At 42.6% G+C, this 20,435-nt stretch overlaps 1 protein-coding gene across 1 annotated transcript; it reads left to right on the top strand.

Annotated features, from left to right (window-relative positions):
• Positions 1–354: 354 nt before the first annotated feature.
• Positions 355–11,451, top strand: LOC139470907 (large ribosomal subunit protein uL29m-like). The gene is made up of 4 exons (XM_071253234.1): positions 355–493; positions 5,578–5,687; positions 6,884–7,041; positions 11,090–11,451. The coding sequence occupies exons 1-4, from the start codon at positions 366–368 to the stop codon at positions 11,420–11,422; spliced, it is 729 nt and encodes a 242-aa protein (XP_071109335.1). The 5' UTR covers positions 355–365; the 3' UTR covers positions 11,423–11,451.
• The last annotated feature ends 8,984 nt before the right edge of the window (positions 11,452–20,435 follow it).

Raw genomic sequence — 20,435 nt, 5'->3', positions numbered from 1 at the left:
TTTTGTATTCTGCGAGATAACGCCAAGACGTATTATTAAAACATTATAAGTCTATGTACTATCTTTCTATTTGGTTTTAAAACCATTGTTATTGAAATATCCTTTTAAAGAAAGAAAAGATCGAGTCACTGACCTTCACTATAACATAAGTTTTAAAGAGTTAGTACATTACGCTTGACCTTCACGGTACTCCTTACAGTTGCATTTGTGAAGAAAATGCAGTTGATATAATAGACATACCCTGCAAAGGAGTTTTACAAGGAAAATCAATAACACGTTTCACGACAGTTACGCCCCTTTATATCTTAAAATATGAACAGTCATTTAGGTTAAGTCAAAGTGTAATATATAGGTTCTTGAAAGCCATGGCACTGCTGAAGAATATGTCTTCAGCTATTAGAGTTTTGTCGGTCAGGCTTCAGCCACTATTGATCAATGCTGAATCAAATACAAGGCTTTTACTACAGTCATCTCTCCAATGTAAATGTAGCAGGTGCGTGTGTCTAGCCAAAGTATGTTGTCAGTAAACTGCAAAGAGCAGTCAACATGGAACATCGGATTTTGATTTTGATTTTGTACCAGATGATATTTTACATGGATTGCTTTCATTTTGGCCAAATAATTATCAGGACATCGACTGAAGATTTCTTTATAAGAAATGGGAAACTTTTCGAACCACAACTGACATGTATGTAGCCTGTCATATTTTTTGAGTGTCTTAAATTACAGTTAGAGATTGTCTCACATTACACTCGGAGGAGGCGGTCGGGTAGCCTAGTGGTTAAAGCATTCGCTCGTCACTCCGAAGACCCGGGTTCGATTCCCGACCATTTCTGGTGTCCCCCGCCGTGATATTGCTGGAATATTGCTAAAAGCGGCATAAAACCATAGTCACTCACTACACTCGGCATACTCACTCATGTGCAGCAGTGTCTGGAACTACAGTGGAATGGGCTCCACACCATATAGCCTAGCCATTCTTTATGAAGTCCATTGCTCTATTTCCATGATCAGTGTATGTCTGGAGTAGTGTCTTTTGCAAAGAGTCTGTGTAATATAACAGGTAATTAGGGCTGGGACATCCAAGGTTACTACCCAGGTACCTGACCCCCTTTTACCCAACCCTAGACTAATGTCTGATTGGGAATTGTTTTACCGCAGCCCTGGCAAGAACTGTTTAGATACATGTATAAAACAATCAGACCATGCGTTCATTGAAGTTGACTGAAGCTTTAGCTTTACTCAAACATGTACAAGTCAGAAGGAATGTGAACATTAGTGACGTGTAGTGTAACCACTGCGCTACAGTGAGTTTTGGTCATGAAACAATATCATGTGACTGACCATTGGTGCGGGTAGTCCTGTCGGTACTCGGGTCCTACTCAAGATCCCCCCGACCACAGTTACCCCTCACAGCCCTACAGATAAACAAATATTACAATTTTTTTATCCACTTCATAAGTGACATATATGTAGGTATTTCAATATTTATATCCATTACTCATTTTTGTTCAAAATGTGGTATCATTTGGAATATGTGTAGTTTGTTTGTTTTGTTTGTTGTATAACACAGCACTCAGCAATATTCCAGCTATATGACAGCTGTCTGTAAATAATCCGAGTCTGGACCAGACAATCCAGTGATTAATGTCATGAGCATCGATCCACGCAATTTGGATACGATGACATGCATCAACCAAGTCAGTGAGCCTGACCACCCGATCCCATTAGTCGCCTCTTAAGACTAGCATAGTCGCCTTTTACTGCAAGTAGAGCTGCTGAAGACCTATTCTACCCCGGATCGTCATGGGTCGAATATGTTTAGTAAGTTGTAGGGTTCAACAAATGTGGTGTTTTTGGAAATTGTTTAAATTTTGACCTTGTTTGACCATGATTTTAAGTTCACTTAAAATCTTCACAAAAACAGCTTTAATTGGACAGTAGATGCTAGATTAAGCTACATGGCAATTAGACGCATAATGATACTTTTGATATGTTATGAAATGTTGTCTGCACATGGTTTCCATTTCAGGCTTCTGTTTCTTATAATTGCTATAGATTTTTCGTCTTTGCATACAGATGATAGATATGCCATGAAGCATTAAAATGCAAAGGGACCCCAGCATGCCCAGTAAACATCTTTGAAACTGAAATTTGGCTTCCATGTTTTTCCATATGATGGGGGGGCATGGGTGGCCCAGTCGTCTAAGGCGCCGCGATTCGCTGTGCAGAGTTGTGTCCCTTGGACACGCCAGAGAATTATGATTGTGGGTTCGAATCCCGCTTCGCCCCGATTATGTTTCTAGGTTTGTCAGCACCATACCCATGCTCGTGGGTTTCACCAAAGTGGTAAATGTCCGAGACATGCATCACTTAGGGCTTTCCTCCCACATTAAGCTGACACACTGTGCTATAACTGGAATACTGTTAAAAGCGGCGTTAATCCCAACTCACTCACTCACACTCCATGTTTCTCCCTATGATGGCATTATATATTGTTCTGTAGCAGGGCCGTGAATGTGCAATATGGGCAAAAAACACCCAACAGGTGTGAGACGTTTTATTGTTTTATTCCACAGTTCCGCCAATTATTATTCTGGATATCCAATTCAGATGGTGTCAACTAGTCTCTCATAACAAACACTAAAGACATTGAAGAATAATAAAATAAATATGTTGCATCTGTCAAAGTTCAAGACATTAGAGAGGCGGTTGGGTAGCCTAGTGGTTAAAGCGTTCGCTCGTCACGCCGAAAACCCGGGTTTGATTCTCGACATGGGTACGATGTGTGAAGCCCATTTCTGGTGTCCCCTGCTGTGATATTGCTGGAATATTGCTAAAAGCGGCATAAAACCATACTCACTCACTCATTCAAGACATTAGAATTTGGTGTCAATTTTTAGTATTCATGCAGAATATATTGGAATAAGAATGGTTGTCAGTGGGTTTTTATAACTTTTTCTTTTGAATACATCTAGGGGAGCTACAGTGCCGTGGCACTATTATCTGAAGATAAAAATATGATCTGGGTCACTGTGCAAGTAGTTTAGTCAGAGATAGAACCTGTACTTTATAAGTATAGGATAAAACACGTCCGAGGGTTGTTATGATATTTAAAACCTGCAGGGAGAAAGGGTTTTAAATATCATAATAACCCGAGGGGAAGTGTTTTATCATACTTATAAACCAATTTTGAACCTTAAAACAACATTTATCAACATTTTTATGTTTCGAACATACTTTCCATGAACCTTAGGAAACGGGCGTAAAATATCTGTTGCTGGCGTACTGATCTTGAAAAGGACATTCTAAAAAGCAGTGCGGCTTATCAACACCTCTGTTGCCTTGTGGTACACTCACTGGGCTACAGATATGAAGATTGCGAGTTCGATCCTCGGGAATATAAAGAAAACATTTGTCATTTGATTTTACATTTCATTACATGTTACAATCTGAACGGAAGTTATATTAATAAAATACCCAGGACATTATATAAAATCCTTTGGATATTATAACACATTATATAGCAAATATGACTTGAATATCCTATAAAATCCCGGGGATATTGTATAAAATCCCAGGGATATAACAACGTTATGAGATTTAACCCGACTGGAGAACAATAGGATGACGTCACCGGAGGTTTATAAGTATTGTTTGAATATTAGACAACTCATATTCAATAGAGCCTAGGGGATGTTTTATTAGAATGTGTCAGACTTGACAGGTATGAGTGAGTGAGTGAGTGAGTGAGTTTGGTTTTACGCCGATTTTAGCAATATTCCAGCAATATCACGGCGGGGGACACCAGAAATGGGCTTCACACATTGTAAAACCCATGTCGGGATTCGAACCCTGGTCTTCGGCGTGACATTGAAGAATAATAAAATAAATATGTTGCATCTGTCAAAGTTCAAGACATTAGAGAGGCGGTTGGGTAGCCTAGTGGTTAAAGCGTTCGCTCGTCACGCCGAAAACCAGGGTTTGATTCTCGACATGGGTACGATGTGTGAAGCCCATTTCTGGTGTCCCCTGCTGTGATATTGCTGGAATATTGCTAAAAGCGGCATAAAACCATACTCACTCACTCATTCAAGACATTAGAATTTGGTGTCAATTTTTAGTATTCATGCAGAATATATTGGAATAAGAATGGTTGTCAGTGGGTTTTTATAACTTTTTCTTTTGAATACATCTAGGGGAGCTACAGTGCCGTGGCACTATTATCTGAAGATAAAAATATGATCTGGGTCACTGTGCAAGTAGTTTAGTCAGAGATAGAACCTGTACTTTATAAGTATAGGATAAAACACGTCCGAGGGTTGTTATGATATTTAAAACCTGCAGGGAGAAAGGGTTTTAAATATCATAATAACCCGAGGGGAAGTGTTTTATCATACTTATAAACCAATTTTGAACCTTAAAACAACATTTATCAACATTTTTATGTTTCGAACATACTTTCCATGAACCTTAGGAAACGGGCGTAAAATATCTGTTGCTGGCGTACTGATCTTGAAAAGGACATTCTAAAAAGCAGTGCGGCTTATCAACACCTCTGTTGCCTTGTGGTACACTCACTGGGCTACAGATATGAAGATTGCGAGTTCGATCCTCGGGAATATAAAGAAAACATTTGTCATTTGATTTTACATTTCATTACATGTTACAATCTGAACGGAAGTTATATTAATAAAATACCCAGGACATTATATAAAATCCTTTGGATATTATAACACATTATATAGCAAATATGACTTGAATATCCTATAAAATCCCGGGGATATTGTATAAAATCCCAGGGATATAACAACGTTATGAGATTTAACCCGACTGGAGAACAATAGGATGACGTCACCGGAGGTTTATAAGTATTGTTTGAATATTAGACAACTCATATTCAATAGAGCCTAGGGGATGTTTTATTAGAATGTGTCAGACTTGACAGGTATGAGTGAGTGAGTGAGTGAGTTTGGTTTTACGCCGATTTTAGCAATATTCCAGCAATATCACGGCGGGGGACACCAGAAATGGGCTTCACACATTGTACCCATGTCGGGATTCGAACCCTGGTCTTCGGCGTGACGAGCGAACGCTTTAACCACTAGGCTACCCGACTGCCCCGACAGGTATGAAAAACAATCATTATCTGGATTAGCTATCATTCTCATGTAATCATTGAATTTATTTTTATGTGAACTATTGGAAGTGTTTCTAGGCAAATGTTTTCCCTAATTACCCATCAAGGGGCACAGGTGGCAGAGTCGTCTTAGGCGTGCAATTTGCTGTGCAGAGTTGCGTCCCTTGGGCACATCAGAAACCGATAATCATGTGTTTGAACCTCGCTCCACCTGATTATGTTTCTAGGTTTGTCAGCACCATACCTGTGCTCGTGGGTTTCACCGAAGTGGTAAACGTCTGAGACCTGCATCACTTCGGGCTTTCCTCCCACATTGAGCTGACACGCCATTATATGACTGGAATGCCTCTAAAAGCGGTGTTAAACCCAACTCACTCACTCCATCAAGCAGCAGATAAGAAATAAGTACTGAGGTTGTGTTGTTATTTCTGTTACAGATTCAGTCAGCCAGCACAACTAGCAGGCTTTCACACAAGTATACGTCGTCAAGATCTATCTGAATTTCTCGATGAGAGAAAACACTGGGCAGAAGAAAAAGTCAAAGTTGGTAAGAGTTTTGCAGTGGAGTTGTCAAGATTATGTAGCTTGATAAACATGGTGAAGACTCTTGCTACTTGACTCTTGACCGGTGATCCAGACCCAGGCCAATGTTCTTTTTTTATTAATCAATAGAGGGCATGGGTGGCCCAGTCGTCTAAGGCGCCGCGATTGGCTGTACAGAGTTTCGTCCCTTGGGCATGCCAGAAACCTATGATTGTGGGTTCGAATCCCGGTTCGCCCCGATTATGTTTCTAGGTTTGTCAGCACCTTACCCGTGCTCGTGGGTTTCACCAAAGTGGTAAACGTCTGAGACCTGCATCACTTCGGGCTTTCCTCCCACATTGAGCTGGCACGCTGTGATATAACTGGAATAATGTTAAAAGCAGCGTTAAACCCAACTCACTTATTAATCAATATGCCAAGAGAGGGCACAGGAGGCCCAGTCGTCTAAGGTGATGTAATTAGCTGTGCAGAGTTGCGCCCCTTTGGCATGCCAGGTACCGATGATCATGGGTTCAAATCCGGCTTCAGCCGGAGTGTGTTACTTGGTTTGTGAGTGTCAACCATGCTTAAGGGAGCAACTGTTTGATTTTCATTAGGGGTGAAAGGGAGGAAATTAGTTTGAGATCAGTTGAGATCCACTGCCACAGAAACATTTACATTTGTTACCATGGTTATGATCACCATTTGATGGATCAGCCGAGGTCATATTTAGCATTAAATTGCATGTCTAAATTGGTAATTTGTTTCTTTTCACACAGATTAGTGAGACTTATCTTTGAGTGAAATATTAATACATGAATGGCCAATCAATTACACACCTACTCCCTGGGAAAGGATTTGTTCATCATTCAGAAGGCCCACGTCTTTTTATTTCCAACTGTGATACAATAGGTGAACCCATTAGTAAAAGGCGACTAAGTTTATCGTAAGAGGCGACTAACGGGATCGGGTGGTCAGGCTTGCTGACTTGGTTGAAGCATGTCATGGATCCCAATTGCATAGATCGATGCTCATGATATCAATCACTGTATTGTCTGGTCCACACTCGATTATTTACAGACCGCTGTCATATTGCTGGAATATTACTGAGTGTGGCGTAAAACAACAAACCAACCAACTGATGTCTCCATCCTTGATATTCCTTAATTCTGCTAAACACAGCATTAAACCACTCTCACTCACTCACTCACTCCTCTGTAGGTCGACCTTGGAAGAAGGATGAGTTGCGAATCAAGGGCAACGACGACCTCCACAAACTGTGGTACGTGTTGTTGAAGGAGAGGAACGTGCTGCTCACAATGGAGGCTGAATACAAGAGGCTGTGTACCCTGCTTCCAAGTCCAGAGAGGATCGATAAGGTGGGGTGATCATATATTTTCACATACGATAAGGTGGGGTGATCATATATTTTCACATACGATAAGGTGGGTTGATCATATATTTTCACATACGATAAGGTGGGGTGATCATATATTTTCACATACGATAAGGTGGGGTGATCATATATTTTCACATACGATAAGGTGGGGTGATCATATATTTTCACATACGATAAGGTGGGGTGATCATATATTTTCACATACGATAAGGTGGGGTGATCATATATTTTCACATACGATAAGGTGGGGTGATCATATATTTTCACATACGATAAGGTGGGTTGATCATATATTTTCACATACGATAAGGTGGGGTGATCATATATTTTCACATACGATAAGGTGGGGTGATCATATATTTTCACATACGATAAGGTGGGTTGATCATATATTTTCACATACGATAAGGTGGGGTGATCATATATTTTCACATACGATAAGGTGGGGTGATCATATATTTTCACATACGATAAGGTGGGGTGATCATATATTTTCACATACGATAAGGTGGGGTGATCATATATTTTCACATACGATAAGGTGGGGTGATCATATATTTTCACATACGATAAGGTGGGGTGATCATATATTTTCACATACGATAAGGTGGGTTGATCATATATTTTCACATACGATAAGGTGGGGTGATCATATATTTTCACATACGATAAGGTGGGTTGATCATATATTTTCACATACGATAAGGTGGGGTGATCATATATTTTCACATACGATAAGGTGGGGTGATCATATATTTTCACATACGATAAGGTGGGGTGATCATATATTTTCACATACGATAAGGTGGGGCGATCATATATTTTCACATACGATAAGGTGGGTTGATCATATATTTTCACATACGATAAGGTGGGGTGATCATATATTTTCACATACGATAAGGTGGGTTGATCATATATTTTCACATACGATAAGGTGGGGTGATCATATATTTTCACATACGATAAGGTGGGGTGATCATATATTTTCACATACGATAAGGTGGGGTGATCATATATTTTCACATACGATAAGGTGGGGTGATCATATATTTTCACATACGATAAGGTGGGGTGATCATATATTTTCACATACGATAAGGTGGGGTGATCATATATTTTCACATACGATAAGGTGGGGGGATCATATATTTTCACATACGATAAGGTGGGGTGATCATATATTTTCACATACGATAAGGTGGGTTGATCATATATTTTCACATACGATAAGGTGGGGTGATCATATATTTTCACATACGATAAGGTGGGGTGATCATATATTTTCACATACGATAAGGTGGGGTGATCATATATTTTCACATACGATAAGGTGGGGTGATCATATATTTTCACATACGATAAGGTGGGTTGATCATATATTTTCACATACGATAAGGTGGGGCGATCATATATTTTCACATACGATAAGGTGGGGTGATCATATATTTTCACATACGATAAGGTGGGTTGATCATATATTTTCACATACGATAAGGTGGGGTGATCATATATTTTCACATACGATAAGGTGGGGTGATCATATATTTTCACATACGATAAGGTGGGGTGATCATATATTTTCACATACGATAAGGTGGGGTGATCATATATTTTCACATACGATAAGGTGGGTTGATCATATATTTTCACATACGATAAGGTGGGGTGATCATATATTTTCAAATACGATAAGGTGGGGTGATCATATATTTTCACATACGATAAGGTGGGGTGATCATATATTTTCACATACGATAAGGTGGGGTGATCATATATTTTCACATACGATAAGGTGGGGTGATCATATATTTTCACATACGATAAGGTGGGTTGATCATATATTTTCACATACGATAAGGTGGGGTGATCATATATTTTCACATACGATAAGGTGGGGTGATCATATATTTTCACATACGATAAGGTGGGTTGATCATATATTTTCACATACGATAAGGTGGGGTGATCATATATTTTCACATACGATAAGGTGGGGTGATCATATATTTTCACATACGATAAGGTGGGGTGATCATATATTTCACATACGATAAGGTGGGGCGATCATATATTTTCACATACGATAAGGTGGGGCGATCATATATTTTCACATACGATAAGGTGGGGCGATCATATATTTTCACATACGATAAGGTGGGGCGATCATATATTTTCACATACCTCATCCGTTTTACTGCAAATAAAGGCCACCGTGAAGATCCTGGTTAGAATTGGTCTTCAGCAACCAATGCTTGTCTTTAAAGGCGACTAATGGGATTTGGATCGTTGATTTAGTTGATTCATGTTATCGTATCACAATTGCGTATAGCAATGCTCATGATGTCAATCATTCGATTGTTTTATCCAGGATCATTCATTCACAGACCCCAGTCATATGGTTGGAATATTGCTTTGTCCAGTGTTAAAAGACAAACAAAAAAACACCAAAACAAATCTTTGTAACTTGCAATCTCATAAAAATCAGATCTTAGTTCTCAGTATCGCTAAACAAGGATTTGAGGACATCCCATTTTGGGTCACGTCAGAACAACCTTTCATCAGACCAATCAGAGAATCGCTTACCAGATCATAAAAGTGACAGTTAGGCTGTGTTTTCTTATCATGCAACCTCAATAAGGTTAACATGGGGTATTCCTAACGACAGTAACAGGCTGTATGATGCCTGAATCCATCAAAATCATTGTCTAATCTGTTGCTTAAATGGGGTAAACATTTGAACGAAGAGACTTTGCAGAGCCCTGGGGAAGTACAACTATATAATCTAGGCCATGCATCTGTTAGACATTTCACAATGTACATTTGGTCATTTCTAAAATATTTATTCGTGAACATTGTCAAGATAGTTGACAAAGTATAGCCGGAAGTCGCATGTTCGAAACTAGCGGTGTATAGCTTGAGAAAGCTGCTTTCTGACTGGTTAATGTTGACATCTTTGTTTGTATTTTTTTTTTTTTAGTATTTTTCTGCAGATCTTTGTTTAGCACTAGTGAGAACTAAGATCTGATTTTTATGAGATTGAATGATACATAATTTGGTTGATTGGTTTGTTGTTTAAGGCCGCACTCAGCAATATTCCAGCTATATGACGGCGGTCTGTAAATAATCGAGTCTGGACCAGGCAATCCAGTGATTGACAACACAGGCATAGGTCCACGTAATTGGGATCGATGACATGCATCAACAAAGTCAGCGAGTCTGACCACCCGATCCCGTTAGTCGCCTCTTACGACAAGCATAGTCGCCTTTTACGGCAAGGATGGGTTGCTGAAGACCTTTTCTACCCCGGATCTTCACGGGCCACATGTGACATGAGCGGGAGATATGGGACTTTACGAGCTGATCGTTCACGTGCAACCCTCAGTCTCAAAGTGTCCCAAAGCGGCGTTAAACCTCCCTCCCTCACAACCAATCAAAAAACACCCACTCACACACTCTGTACAAGCCCATACAGCTCGTAAACTCACACTTGTGACACGTGATCATCACCCAGGCTGCTGAGATGAGTTCATTTCTAATTTAAGAGGGGAAAAGGGTGGCCCAGTTGTCTAAGGTGCAGCAATTCGCTGTGCAGAGTTGCGTCCCTTGGACACGCCAGAAACCTATGATTGTGGGTTTGAATCCCGGTTCGCCCTGATTATGTTTCTAGGTTTGTCAATATCATACCCGTGCTCGTGGGTTTTACCGAAGTGGTCAACGTCTTAGACCTGCATCACTTCGGGCTTTCCTCCCACATTAGGCTGACACGCCGTGATATAACTGGAATACTGTTAAAAGCGGTGTTAAACCCAACTCACTCACTCACTCCAATCCCAGTTGGCCTCTATTCTGTGTCTCGGTGTGTCAGCACAGTACCAAGGTTCCTGATTTCAGCGAAGTGCATCACTTCACACTTTCCTTCCACATTAAGCCAACATGTCTTACTGTCATGGATATAACTGGAACACTGTTAAAAGCAAGGTACATTGATTATTTTAAAAAAGTGTGTCTTTTATTTTCCTGAACAGGTCGAAGAAAGCATGGAGAATTTGCTATCCGTAGTGAAAGAGAGAAATGAAGCATACAACCTCCTAGAAACAGGGACAACGGGAGCCCCGCGTGGCGGCTATGTTCGCAACTTCTTCGGACTGAAAGGTTTCAAAAAGTTCCGTGAACACCCTTGGCCAAAAGAGTTTAACCCTACGTATCGCTTGCTGCATCCTCCGTACCGGAGCTCGATGGGCAAGTACATTATGCTGTACAAGGAGAAGATGAGGAGAGAGGAGATGAAGAAGTTGCGGAGGGAGAGGCTGCAGAGGAAGAGGATGCTGAAAGCGTTCCCACATTTAGGGAAAAACTGAGAGCTAGACATGTAGTTGGATTTGAATAAATTGGCTTTATGTTTGTCATGTGGTTTGTTTATTAGCACTCAAAATGGTGATTATCAATGGGTACATCCAGCATGCACTGTGACCTTGCTTGTTGTAGCCCTTTGTACCAGTATCAATTGCCTCTGCAGAGCTCCAGATAAGCTGCGTATCTGCGTAAAATACACATCAGAAATGCAGAAATATGCAGTGAAATAAAATTCAAGCGTATCAAATACGCAACTAACATTACAGATACGCTACAAAAATAAAACTAGTGTGTATCATCAAAATAGTGTGAAGTAACCCTGCATATTCAATTAGCAAATCAGCAACTTATTTTGAAATTATAAACGGGCTTTCAGTCAACCTTGCCAAACTCCACGATGACAGTTACATCACGATCATTTGCCATCACACTTTCTTGTGGAAGTATCGTGGAATTTTTGAGTCCTATAAAGCTCTCTTGGTTGATTGTGTCATTGTACCCAACCCTCCTGGATCATTGGCCACAATATCAGACCCTTGGTTGATTGTGTCATTGTACCCAACCCTCCTGGATCATTGCTCACCATATCAGACCCTTGGTTGATTGTGTCATTGTCCCAAACCCTCCTGGATCATTGCTCACCATATCAGAACCTTGGTTGATTGTGTCATCGTACCCCACCCTCCTGGATCATTCCTCACAATATCAGCCCCTTGGTTGATTGTGTCATTGTACCCAACCCTCCTGGATCATTGCTCACCATATCAGACCCTTGGTTGATTGTGTCATTGTCCCAAACCCTCCTTAATCATTGCTCATAATATCTGGCCCTTTGTTGATTGTGTCATTGTACCCAACCCTCCTGGATCATTGCTCACAATATCAGATTCTTGGTTGATTGTGTCATTGTACCCAACCCTCCTGGATCATTGCTCACAATATCAGCCCCTAGGTTGATTGTGTCATTGTACCCAACCCTCATGGATCATTGCTCACAATATCAGACCCTAGGTTGATTGTGTCATCGTACTCAACCCTCCTGGATCATTGCTCACCATACCAGCCCCTAGGTTGATTGTGTCATCGTACCCAACCCTCCTGGATCATGACTCACAATATCAGACCCTAGGTTGATTGTGTCATTGTACCCAACCCTCCTGGATCATTGCTCACCATACCAGCCCCTAGGTTGATTGTGTCATTGTACCCAACCCTCCTGGATCATTGCTCACAATATCAGACTCTTGGTTGACTGTGTCATTATCCACCAACTTCCTGGATGATTGCTCACAATATTTAGACCCTTGGTTGATTGTGTCATTGTACCCAACCTTCCTGGATCATTGCTCACAATATCAGACCTTTGGTTGATTGTGTCATCGTACCCAACCCTCCTGGATCATTGCTCATAATACCAGCCCCTTTGTTGATTGTGTCATTGTACCCAAGCCTCCTCTCCTGGATGATTGCTCACAATATTTAGACCCTTGGTTGATTGTGTCATTGTACCCAACCCTCCTGGATCATTGCTCACAATATCAGACCCTAGGTTGATTGTGTCATTGTACCCAACCCCCCTGGATCATTGCTCACAATATCAGACCCTAGGTTGATTGTGTCATTGTACCCAACCCCCCTGGATCATTGCTCACAATACCAGCCCCTTTGTTGATTGTATCATTGTACCCAAGCCTCCTCTCCTGGATGATTGCTCATAATACCAGCCCCTTTGTTGATTGTATCATTGTACCCAAGCCTCCTCTCCTGGATGATTGCTCACAATATTTAGACCCTTGGTTGATTGTGTCATTGTACCCAACCCTCCTGGATCATTGCTCACAATATCAGACCCTACGTTGATTGTGTCATTGTACCCAACCCTCCTGGATCATTGCTCATAATACCAGCCCCTTGGTTGATTGTGTCATCGTACCCAACCCTCCTGGATCATTGCTCATAATACCAGCCCCTTTGTTGATTGAGTCATTGTACCAAAGCCTCCTCTCCTGGGTCATTGCTCACAATATCAGCCTCCTGGTTGATTGTGTCATTGTACCCAACCCTCCTGGATCATTGCTCACAATATCAGCCCCTAGGTTGATTGTGTCATTGTACCCAACCCTCCTGGGTCATTGCTCATTATATCAGACCCTAGGTTGATTGTGTCATTGTACCCAACCCTCCTGGGTCATTGCTCATAATACCAGCCCCTTCGTTGATTGTGTCATTGTACCCAACCTTCCTGGATCATGGCTCACAATACCAGCCCCTTGGTTGATTGTGTCATTGTACCCAACCCTCCTGGATCATTGCTCACAATATCAGCCCCTAGGTTGATTGTGTCATTGTACCCAACCCTCCTGAATCATGGCTCACAATACCAGCCCCTTGGTTGATTGTGTCATTGTACCCAACCCTCCTGGATCATTGCTCACAATACCAGCCCCTTGGTTGATTGTGTCATTGTACCCAACCCTCCTGGATCATGGCTCACAATATCAGACCCTAGGTTGATTGTGTCATTGTACCCAACCCTTCTGGATCATTGTTCACAATATCAGCCCTTTGGTTGATTGTGTCATTGTACCCAACCCTTCTGGATCATTGTTCACAATATCAGATTCTTGGTTGATTGTGTCATTGTACCCAACCCTCCTGGATCATGGCTCACAATATCAGCCCTTTGGTTGATTGTGTCATTGTACCTAACCCTTCTGGATCATTGTTCACAATATCAGCCCTTTGGTTGATTGTGTCATTGTACCCAACCCTTCTGGATCATTGTTCACAATATCAGATTCTTGGTTGATTGTGTCATTGCTCACAATATCAGCCCTTTGGTTGATTGTGTCATTGTACCCAACCCTTCTGGATCATTGTTCACAATATCAGCCCTTTGGTTGATTGTGTCATTGTACCCAACCCTTCTGGATCATTGTTCACAATATCAGCCCCTAGGTTGATTGTGTCATTGTACCCAACCCTCCTGAATCATTGCTCACAATATCAGACCCTGTGTTGATTGTGTCATTGTACCCCACCCTCCTGGATCATTGCTCACAATATCAGACCCTTGGTTGATTGTGTCATTGTACCCAACCCTCATGGATCATTGCTCACAATATCAGACCCTAGGTTGATTGTGTCATCGTACTCAACCCTCCTGGATCATTGCTCACCATACCAGCCCCTAGGTTGATTGTGTCATCGTACCCAACCCTCCTGGATCATGACTCACAATATCAGACCCTAGGTTGATTGTGTCATTGTACCCAACCCTCCTGGATCATTGCTCACCATACCAGCCCCTAGGTTGATTGTGTCATTGTACCCAACCCTCCTGGATCATTGCTCACAATATCAGACTCTTGGTTGACTGTGTCATTATCCACCAACTTCCTGGATGATTGCTCACAATATTTAGACCCTTGGTTGATTGTGTCATTGTACCCAACCTTCCTGGATCATTGCTCACAATATCAGACCTTTGGTTGATTGTGTCATCGTACCCAACCCTCCTGGATCATTGCTCATAATACCAGCCCCTTTGTTGATTGTGTCATTGTACCCAAGCCTCCTCTCCTGGATGATTGCTCACAATATTTAGACCCTTGGTTGATTGTGTCATTGTACCCAACCCTCCTGGATCATTGCTCACAATATCAGACCCTAGGTTGATTGTGTCATTGTACCCAACCCCCCTGGATCATTGCTCACAATATCAGACCCTTGGTTGATTGTGTCATCGTACCCAACCCTCCTGGATCATTGCTCATAATACCAGCCCCTTTGTTGATTGTGTCATTGTACCCAAGCCTCCTCTCCTGGATGATTGCTCACAATATTTAGACCCTTGGTTGATTGTGTCATTGTACCCAACCCTCCTGGATCATTGCTCACAATATCAGACCCTACGTTGATTGTGTCATTGTACCCAACCCTCCTGGATCATTGCTCACAATATCAGACCCTTGGTTGATTGTGTCATCGTACCCAACCCTCCTGGATCATTCCTCATAATACCAGCCCCTTTGTTGATTGAGTCATTGTACCAAAGCCTCCTCTCCTGGGTCATTGCTCACAATATCAGCCTCCTGGTTGATTGTGTCATTGTACCCAACCCTCCTGGATCATTGCTCACAATATCAGCCCCTAGGTTGATTGTGTCATTGTACCCAACCCTCCTGGGTCATTGCTCATTATATCAGACCCTAGGTTGATTGTGTCATTGTACCCAACCCTCCTGGGTCATTGCTCATAATACCAGCCCCTTCGTTGATTGTGTCATTGTACCCAACCTTCCTGGATCATGGCTCACAATACCAGCCCCTTGGTTGATTGTGTCATTGTACCCAACCCTCCTGGATCATTGCTCACAATATCAGACCCTAGGTTGATTGTGTCATTGTACCCAACCCTCCTGAATCATGGCTCACAATACCAGCCCCTTGGTTGATTGTGTCATTGTACCCAACCCTCCTGGATCATTGCTCACAATACCAGCCCCTTGGTTGATTGTGTCATTGTACCCAACCCTCCTGGATCATGGCTCACAATATCAGACCCTAGGTTGATTGTGTCATTGTACCCAACCCTTCTGGATCATTGTTCACAATATCAGCCCTTTGGTTGATTGTGTCATTGTACCCAACCCTTCTGGATCATTGTTCACAATATCAGATTCTTGGTTGATTGTGTCATTGTACCCAACCCTCCTGGATCATGGCTCACAATATCAGCCCTTTGGTTGATTGTGTCATTGTACCTAACCCTTCTGGATCATTGTTCACAATATCAGCCCTTTGGTTGATTGTGTCATTGTACCCAACCCTTCTGGATCATTGTTCACAATATCAGATTCTTGGTTGATTGTGTCATTGCTCACAATATCAGCCCTTTGGTTGATTGTGTCATTGTACCCAACCCTTCTGGATCATTGTTCACAATATCAGCCCTTTGGTTGATTGTGTCATTGTACCCAACCCTTCTGGATCATTGTTCACAATATCAGCCCCTAGGTTGATTGTGTCATTGTACCCAACCCTCCTGAATCATTGCTCACAATATCAGACCCTGTGTTGATTGTGTCATTGTACCCCACCCTCCTGGATCATTGCTCACAATATCAGACCCTTGGTTGATTGTGTCATTGTACCCAACCCTCATGGATCATTGCTCACAATATCAGACCCTAGGTTGATTGTGTCATCGTACTCAACCCTCCTGGATCATTGCTCACCATACCAGCCCCTAGGTTGATTGTGTCATCGTACCCAACCCTCCTGGATCATGACTCACAATATCAGACCCTAGGTTGATTGTGTCATTGTACCCAACCCTCCTGGATCATTGCTCACCATACCAGCCCCTAGGTTGATTGTGTCATTGTACCCAACCCTCCTGGATCATTGCTCACAATATCAGACTCTTGGTGGACTGTGTCATTATCCACCAACTTCCTGGATCATTGCTCACAATATTTAGACCCTTGGTTGATTGTGTCATTGTACCCAACCTTCCTGGATCATTGCTCACAATATCAGACCTTTGGTTGATTGTGTCATCGTACCCAACCCTCCTGGATCATTGCTCATAATACCAGCCCCTTTGTTGATTGTGTCATTGTACCCAAGCCTCCTCTCCTGGATGATTGCTCACAATATTTAGACCCTTGGTTGATTGTGTCATTGTACCCAACCCTCCTGGATCATTGCTCACAATATCAGACCCTAGGTTGATTGTGTCATTGTACCCAATCCCCCTGGATCATTGCTCACAATATCAGACCCTTGGTTGATTGTGTCATCGTACCCAACCCTCCTGGATCATTGCTCATAATACCAGCCCCTTTGTTGATTGTGTCATTGTACCCAAGCCTCCTCTCCTGGATGATTGCTCACAATATTTAGACCCTTGGTTGATTGTGTCATTGTACCCAACCCTCCTGGATCATTGCTCACAATATCAGACCCTAGGTTGATTGTGTCATTGTACCCAATCCCCCTGGATCATTGCTCACAATATCAGACCCTTGGTTGATTGTGTCATCGTACCCAACCCTCCTGGATCATTGCTCATAATACCAGCCCCTTTGTTGATTGTGTCATTGTACCCAAGCCTCCTCTCCTGGATGATTGCTCACAATATTTAGACCCTTGGTTGATTGTGTCATTGTACCCAACCCTCCTGGATCATTGCTCACAATATCAGACCCTACGTTGATTGTGTCATTGTACCCAACCCTCCTGGATCATTGCTCACAATATCAGACCCTTGGTTGATTGTGTCATCGTACCCAACCCTCCTGGATCATTCCTCATAATACCAGCCCCTTTGTTGATTGAGTCATTGTACCAAAGCCTCCTCTCCTGGGTCATTGCTCACAATATCAGCCTCCTGGTTGATTGTGTCATTGTACCCAACCCTCCTGGATCATTGCTCACAATATCAGCCCCTAGGTTGATTGTGTCATTGTACCCAACCCTCCTGGGTCATTGCTCATTATATCAGACCCTAGGTTGATTGTGTCATTGTACCCAACCCTCCTGGGTCATTGCTCATAATACCAGCCCCTTCGTTGATTGTGTCATTGTACCCAACCTTCCTGGATCATGGCTCACAGTATCAGCCCCTAGGTTGATTGTGTCATTGTACCCAACCCTCCTGGATCATTGCTCACAATATCAGACCCTACGTTGATTGTGTCATTGTACCCAACCCTCCTGGATCATTGCTCACAATATCAGACCCTTGGTTGATTGTGTCATCGTACCCAACCCTCCTGGATCATTCCTCATAATACCAGCCCCTTTGTTGATTGAGTCATTGTACCAAAGCCTCCTCTCCTGGGTCATTGCTCACAATATCAGCCTCCTGGTTGATTGTGTCATTGTACCCAACCCTCCTGGATCATTGCTCACAATATCAGCCCCTAGGTTGATTGTGTCATTGTACCCAACCCTCCTGGGTCATTGCTCATTATATCAGACCCTAGGTTGATTGTGTCATTGTACCCAACCCTCCTGGGTCATTGCTCATAATACCAGCCCCTTCGTTGATTGTGTCATTGTACCCAACCTTCCTGGATCATGGCTCACAATACCAGCCCCTTGGTTGATTGTGTCATTGTACCCAACCCTCCTGGATCATTGCTCACAGTATCAGCCCCTAGGTTGATTGTGTCATTGTACCCAACCCTCCTGAATCATGGCTCACAATACCAGCCCCTTGGTTGATTGTGTCATTGTACCCAAGCCTCCTGGATCATGGCTCACAATATCAGACCCTTGGTTGATTGTGTCATTGTACCCAACCCTCCTGGATCAGTGCTCACAATACCAGCCCCTTTGTTGATTGTGTCATTGTACCCAACCCTCCTGGATCATTGCTCACAATATCAGACCCTTGGTTGATTGTGTCATTGTACCCCACCCTCCTGGATCATTGCTCACAATATCAGGCCCTTGGTTGATTGTGTCATTGTACCCAACCCTCCTGAATCATTGCTCACAATACCAGCCCCTTTGTTGATTGTGTCATTGTACCCAACCCTCCTGAATCATTGCTCACAATATCAGACCCTTGGTTGATTGTGTCATTGTACCCCACCCTCCTGGATCATTGCTCACAATATCAGACCCTTGGTTGATTGTGTCATTGTACCCAACCCTCCTGGATCATTGCTCACAATATCAGACCCTTGGTTGATTGTGTCATTGTACCCAACCCTCCTGGATCATTGCTCACAATATCAGACCCTTGGTTGATTGTGTCATTGTACCCAACCCTCCTGGATCATTGCTCACAATATCAGACCCTTGGTTGATTGTGTCATTGTACCCAACCCTCCTGAATCATTGCTCACAATATCAGACCCTTGGTTGATTGTGTCATTGTACCCAACCCTCCTGGATCATTGCTCACAATATCAGACCCTTGGTTGATTGTGTCATTGTACCCAACCCTCCTGGATCATGGCTCACAATATCAGACCCTTGGTTGATTGTGTCATTGTACCCCACCCTCCTGGATCATTGCTCACAATATCAGACCCCTGGTTGATTGTGTCATTGTACCCACCCCTTCTGGATCATTGCTCACAATATCAGATTTTTGGTTGATTGTGTCATTGTACCCAACCCTTCTGGATCATTGCTCACAATACCAGCCCCTAGGTTGATTGTGTCATTGTACCCAACCCTCCTGGATCATTGCTCACAATACCAGCCCCTTGGTTGATTGTGTCATTGTACCCCACCCTCCTGGGTCATTGCTCACAATATCAGATTCTTGGTGCATTGTGTCATTGTACCCAACCCTCCTGGATCATTGCTCACAATACCACCCTCCTGAATCATTGCTCATAATATCAGCCCCTAGGTTGATTGAGTCATTGTACCCAACCCCCATGGATCATGGCTCACAATATCAGACCCTTGGTTGATTGTGTCATTGTACCCAACCCTCCTGGATCATGGCTCACAATATCAGATTCTTGGTTGATTGTGTCATTATACCCAACCCTCCTGGATCATGGCTCACAATATCAGCCCCTTGGTTGATTGTGTCATTGTACCCAACCCTCCTGGATCATTGCTCACAATATCAGATTCTTGGTGCATTGTGTCATTGTACCCAACCCTCCTGGATCATTGCTCACAATATCAGCCCCTTGGTTGATTGAGTCATTGTACCCAACCCTCCTGGATCATGGCTCACAATATCAGACCCTTGGTTGATTGTGTCATTGTACCCAACCCTCCTGGATCATGGCTCACAATATCAGCCCCTTGGTTGATTGTGTCATTGTACCCAACCCTCCTGGATCATTGCTCACAATACCAGCCCCTTGGTTGATTGTGTCATTGTACCCAAGCCTCCTGAATCATTGCTCACAATATTTAGACTCTTAGTTGATTATGTCATTGTACCCAACCCTCCTGAATCATTGCTCACAATATCAGACCCTTGGTTGATTGTGTCATTGTACCCAACCCTCCTGAATCATTGCTCACAATA

This window comes from Haliotis cracherodii, unplaced genomic scaffold, assembly GCF_022045235.1.
Source record: "Haliotis cracherodii isolate W230 unplaced genomic scaffold, xgHalCrac1.p SCAF_21, whole genome shotgun sequence".
Taxonomy (NCBI): domain Eukaryota; kingdom Metazoa; phylum Mollusca; class Gastropoda; order Lepetellida; family Haliotidae; genus Haliotis; species Haliotis cracherodii.
The sequence above is the reverse complement of the archived record's forward strand: the minus strand, read 5'-3'. Positions and strand labels throughout refer to the sequence as shown.

What these genes read in the sequence shown, in the direction of transcription:
- LOC139470907 (XM_071253234.1), top strand. Translation starts at nt 366, where the DNA reads ATGGCACTGCTGAAGAATATGTCTTCAGCTATTAGAGTTTTGTCGGTC. An exon ending in CTCCAATGTAAATGTAGCAG is followed by an intron (nt 494 to 5,577) that starts GTGCGTGTGTCT and finishes TTTCTGTTACAG; the next exon opens with ATTCAGTCAGCCAGCACAAC. An exon ending in AGAAGAAAAAGTCAAAGTTG is followed by an intron (nt 5,688 to 6,883) that starts GTAAGAGTTTTG and finishes ACTCCTCTGTAG; the next exon opens with GTCGACCTTGGAAGAAGGAT.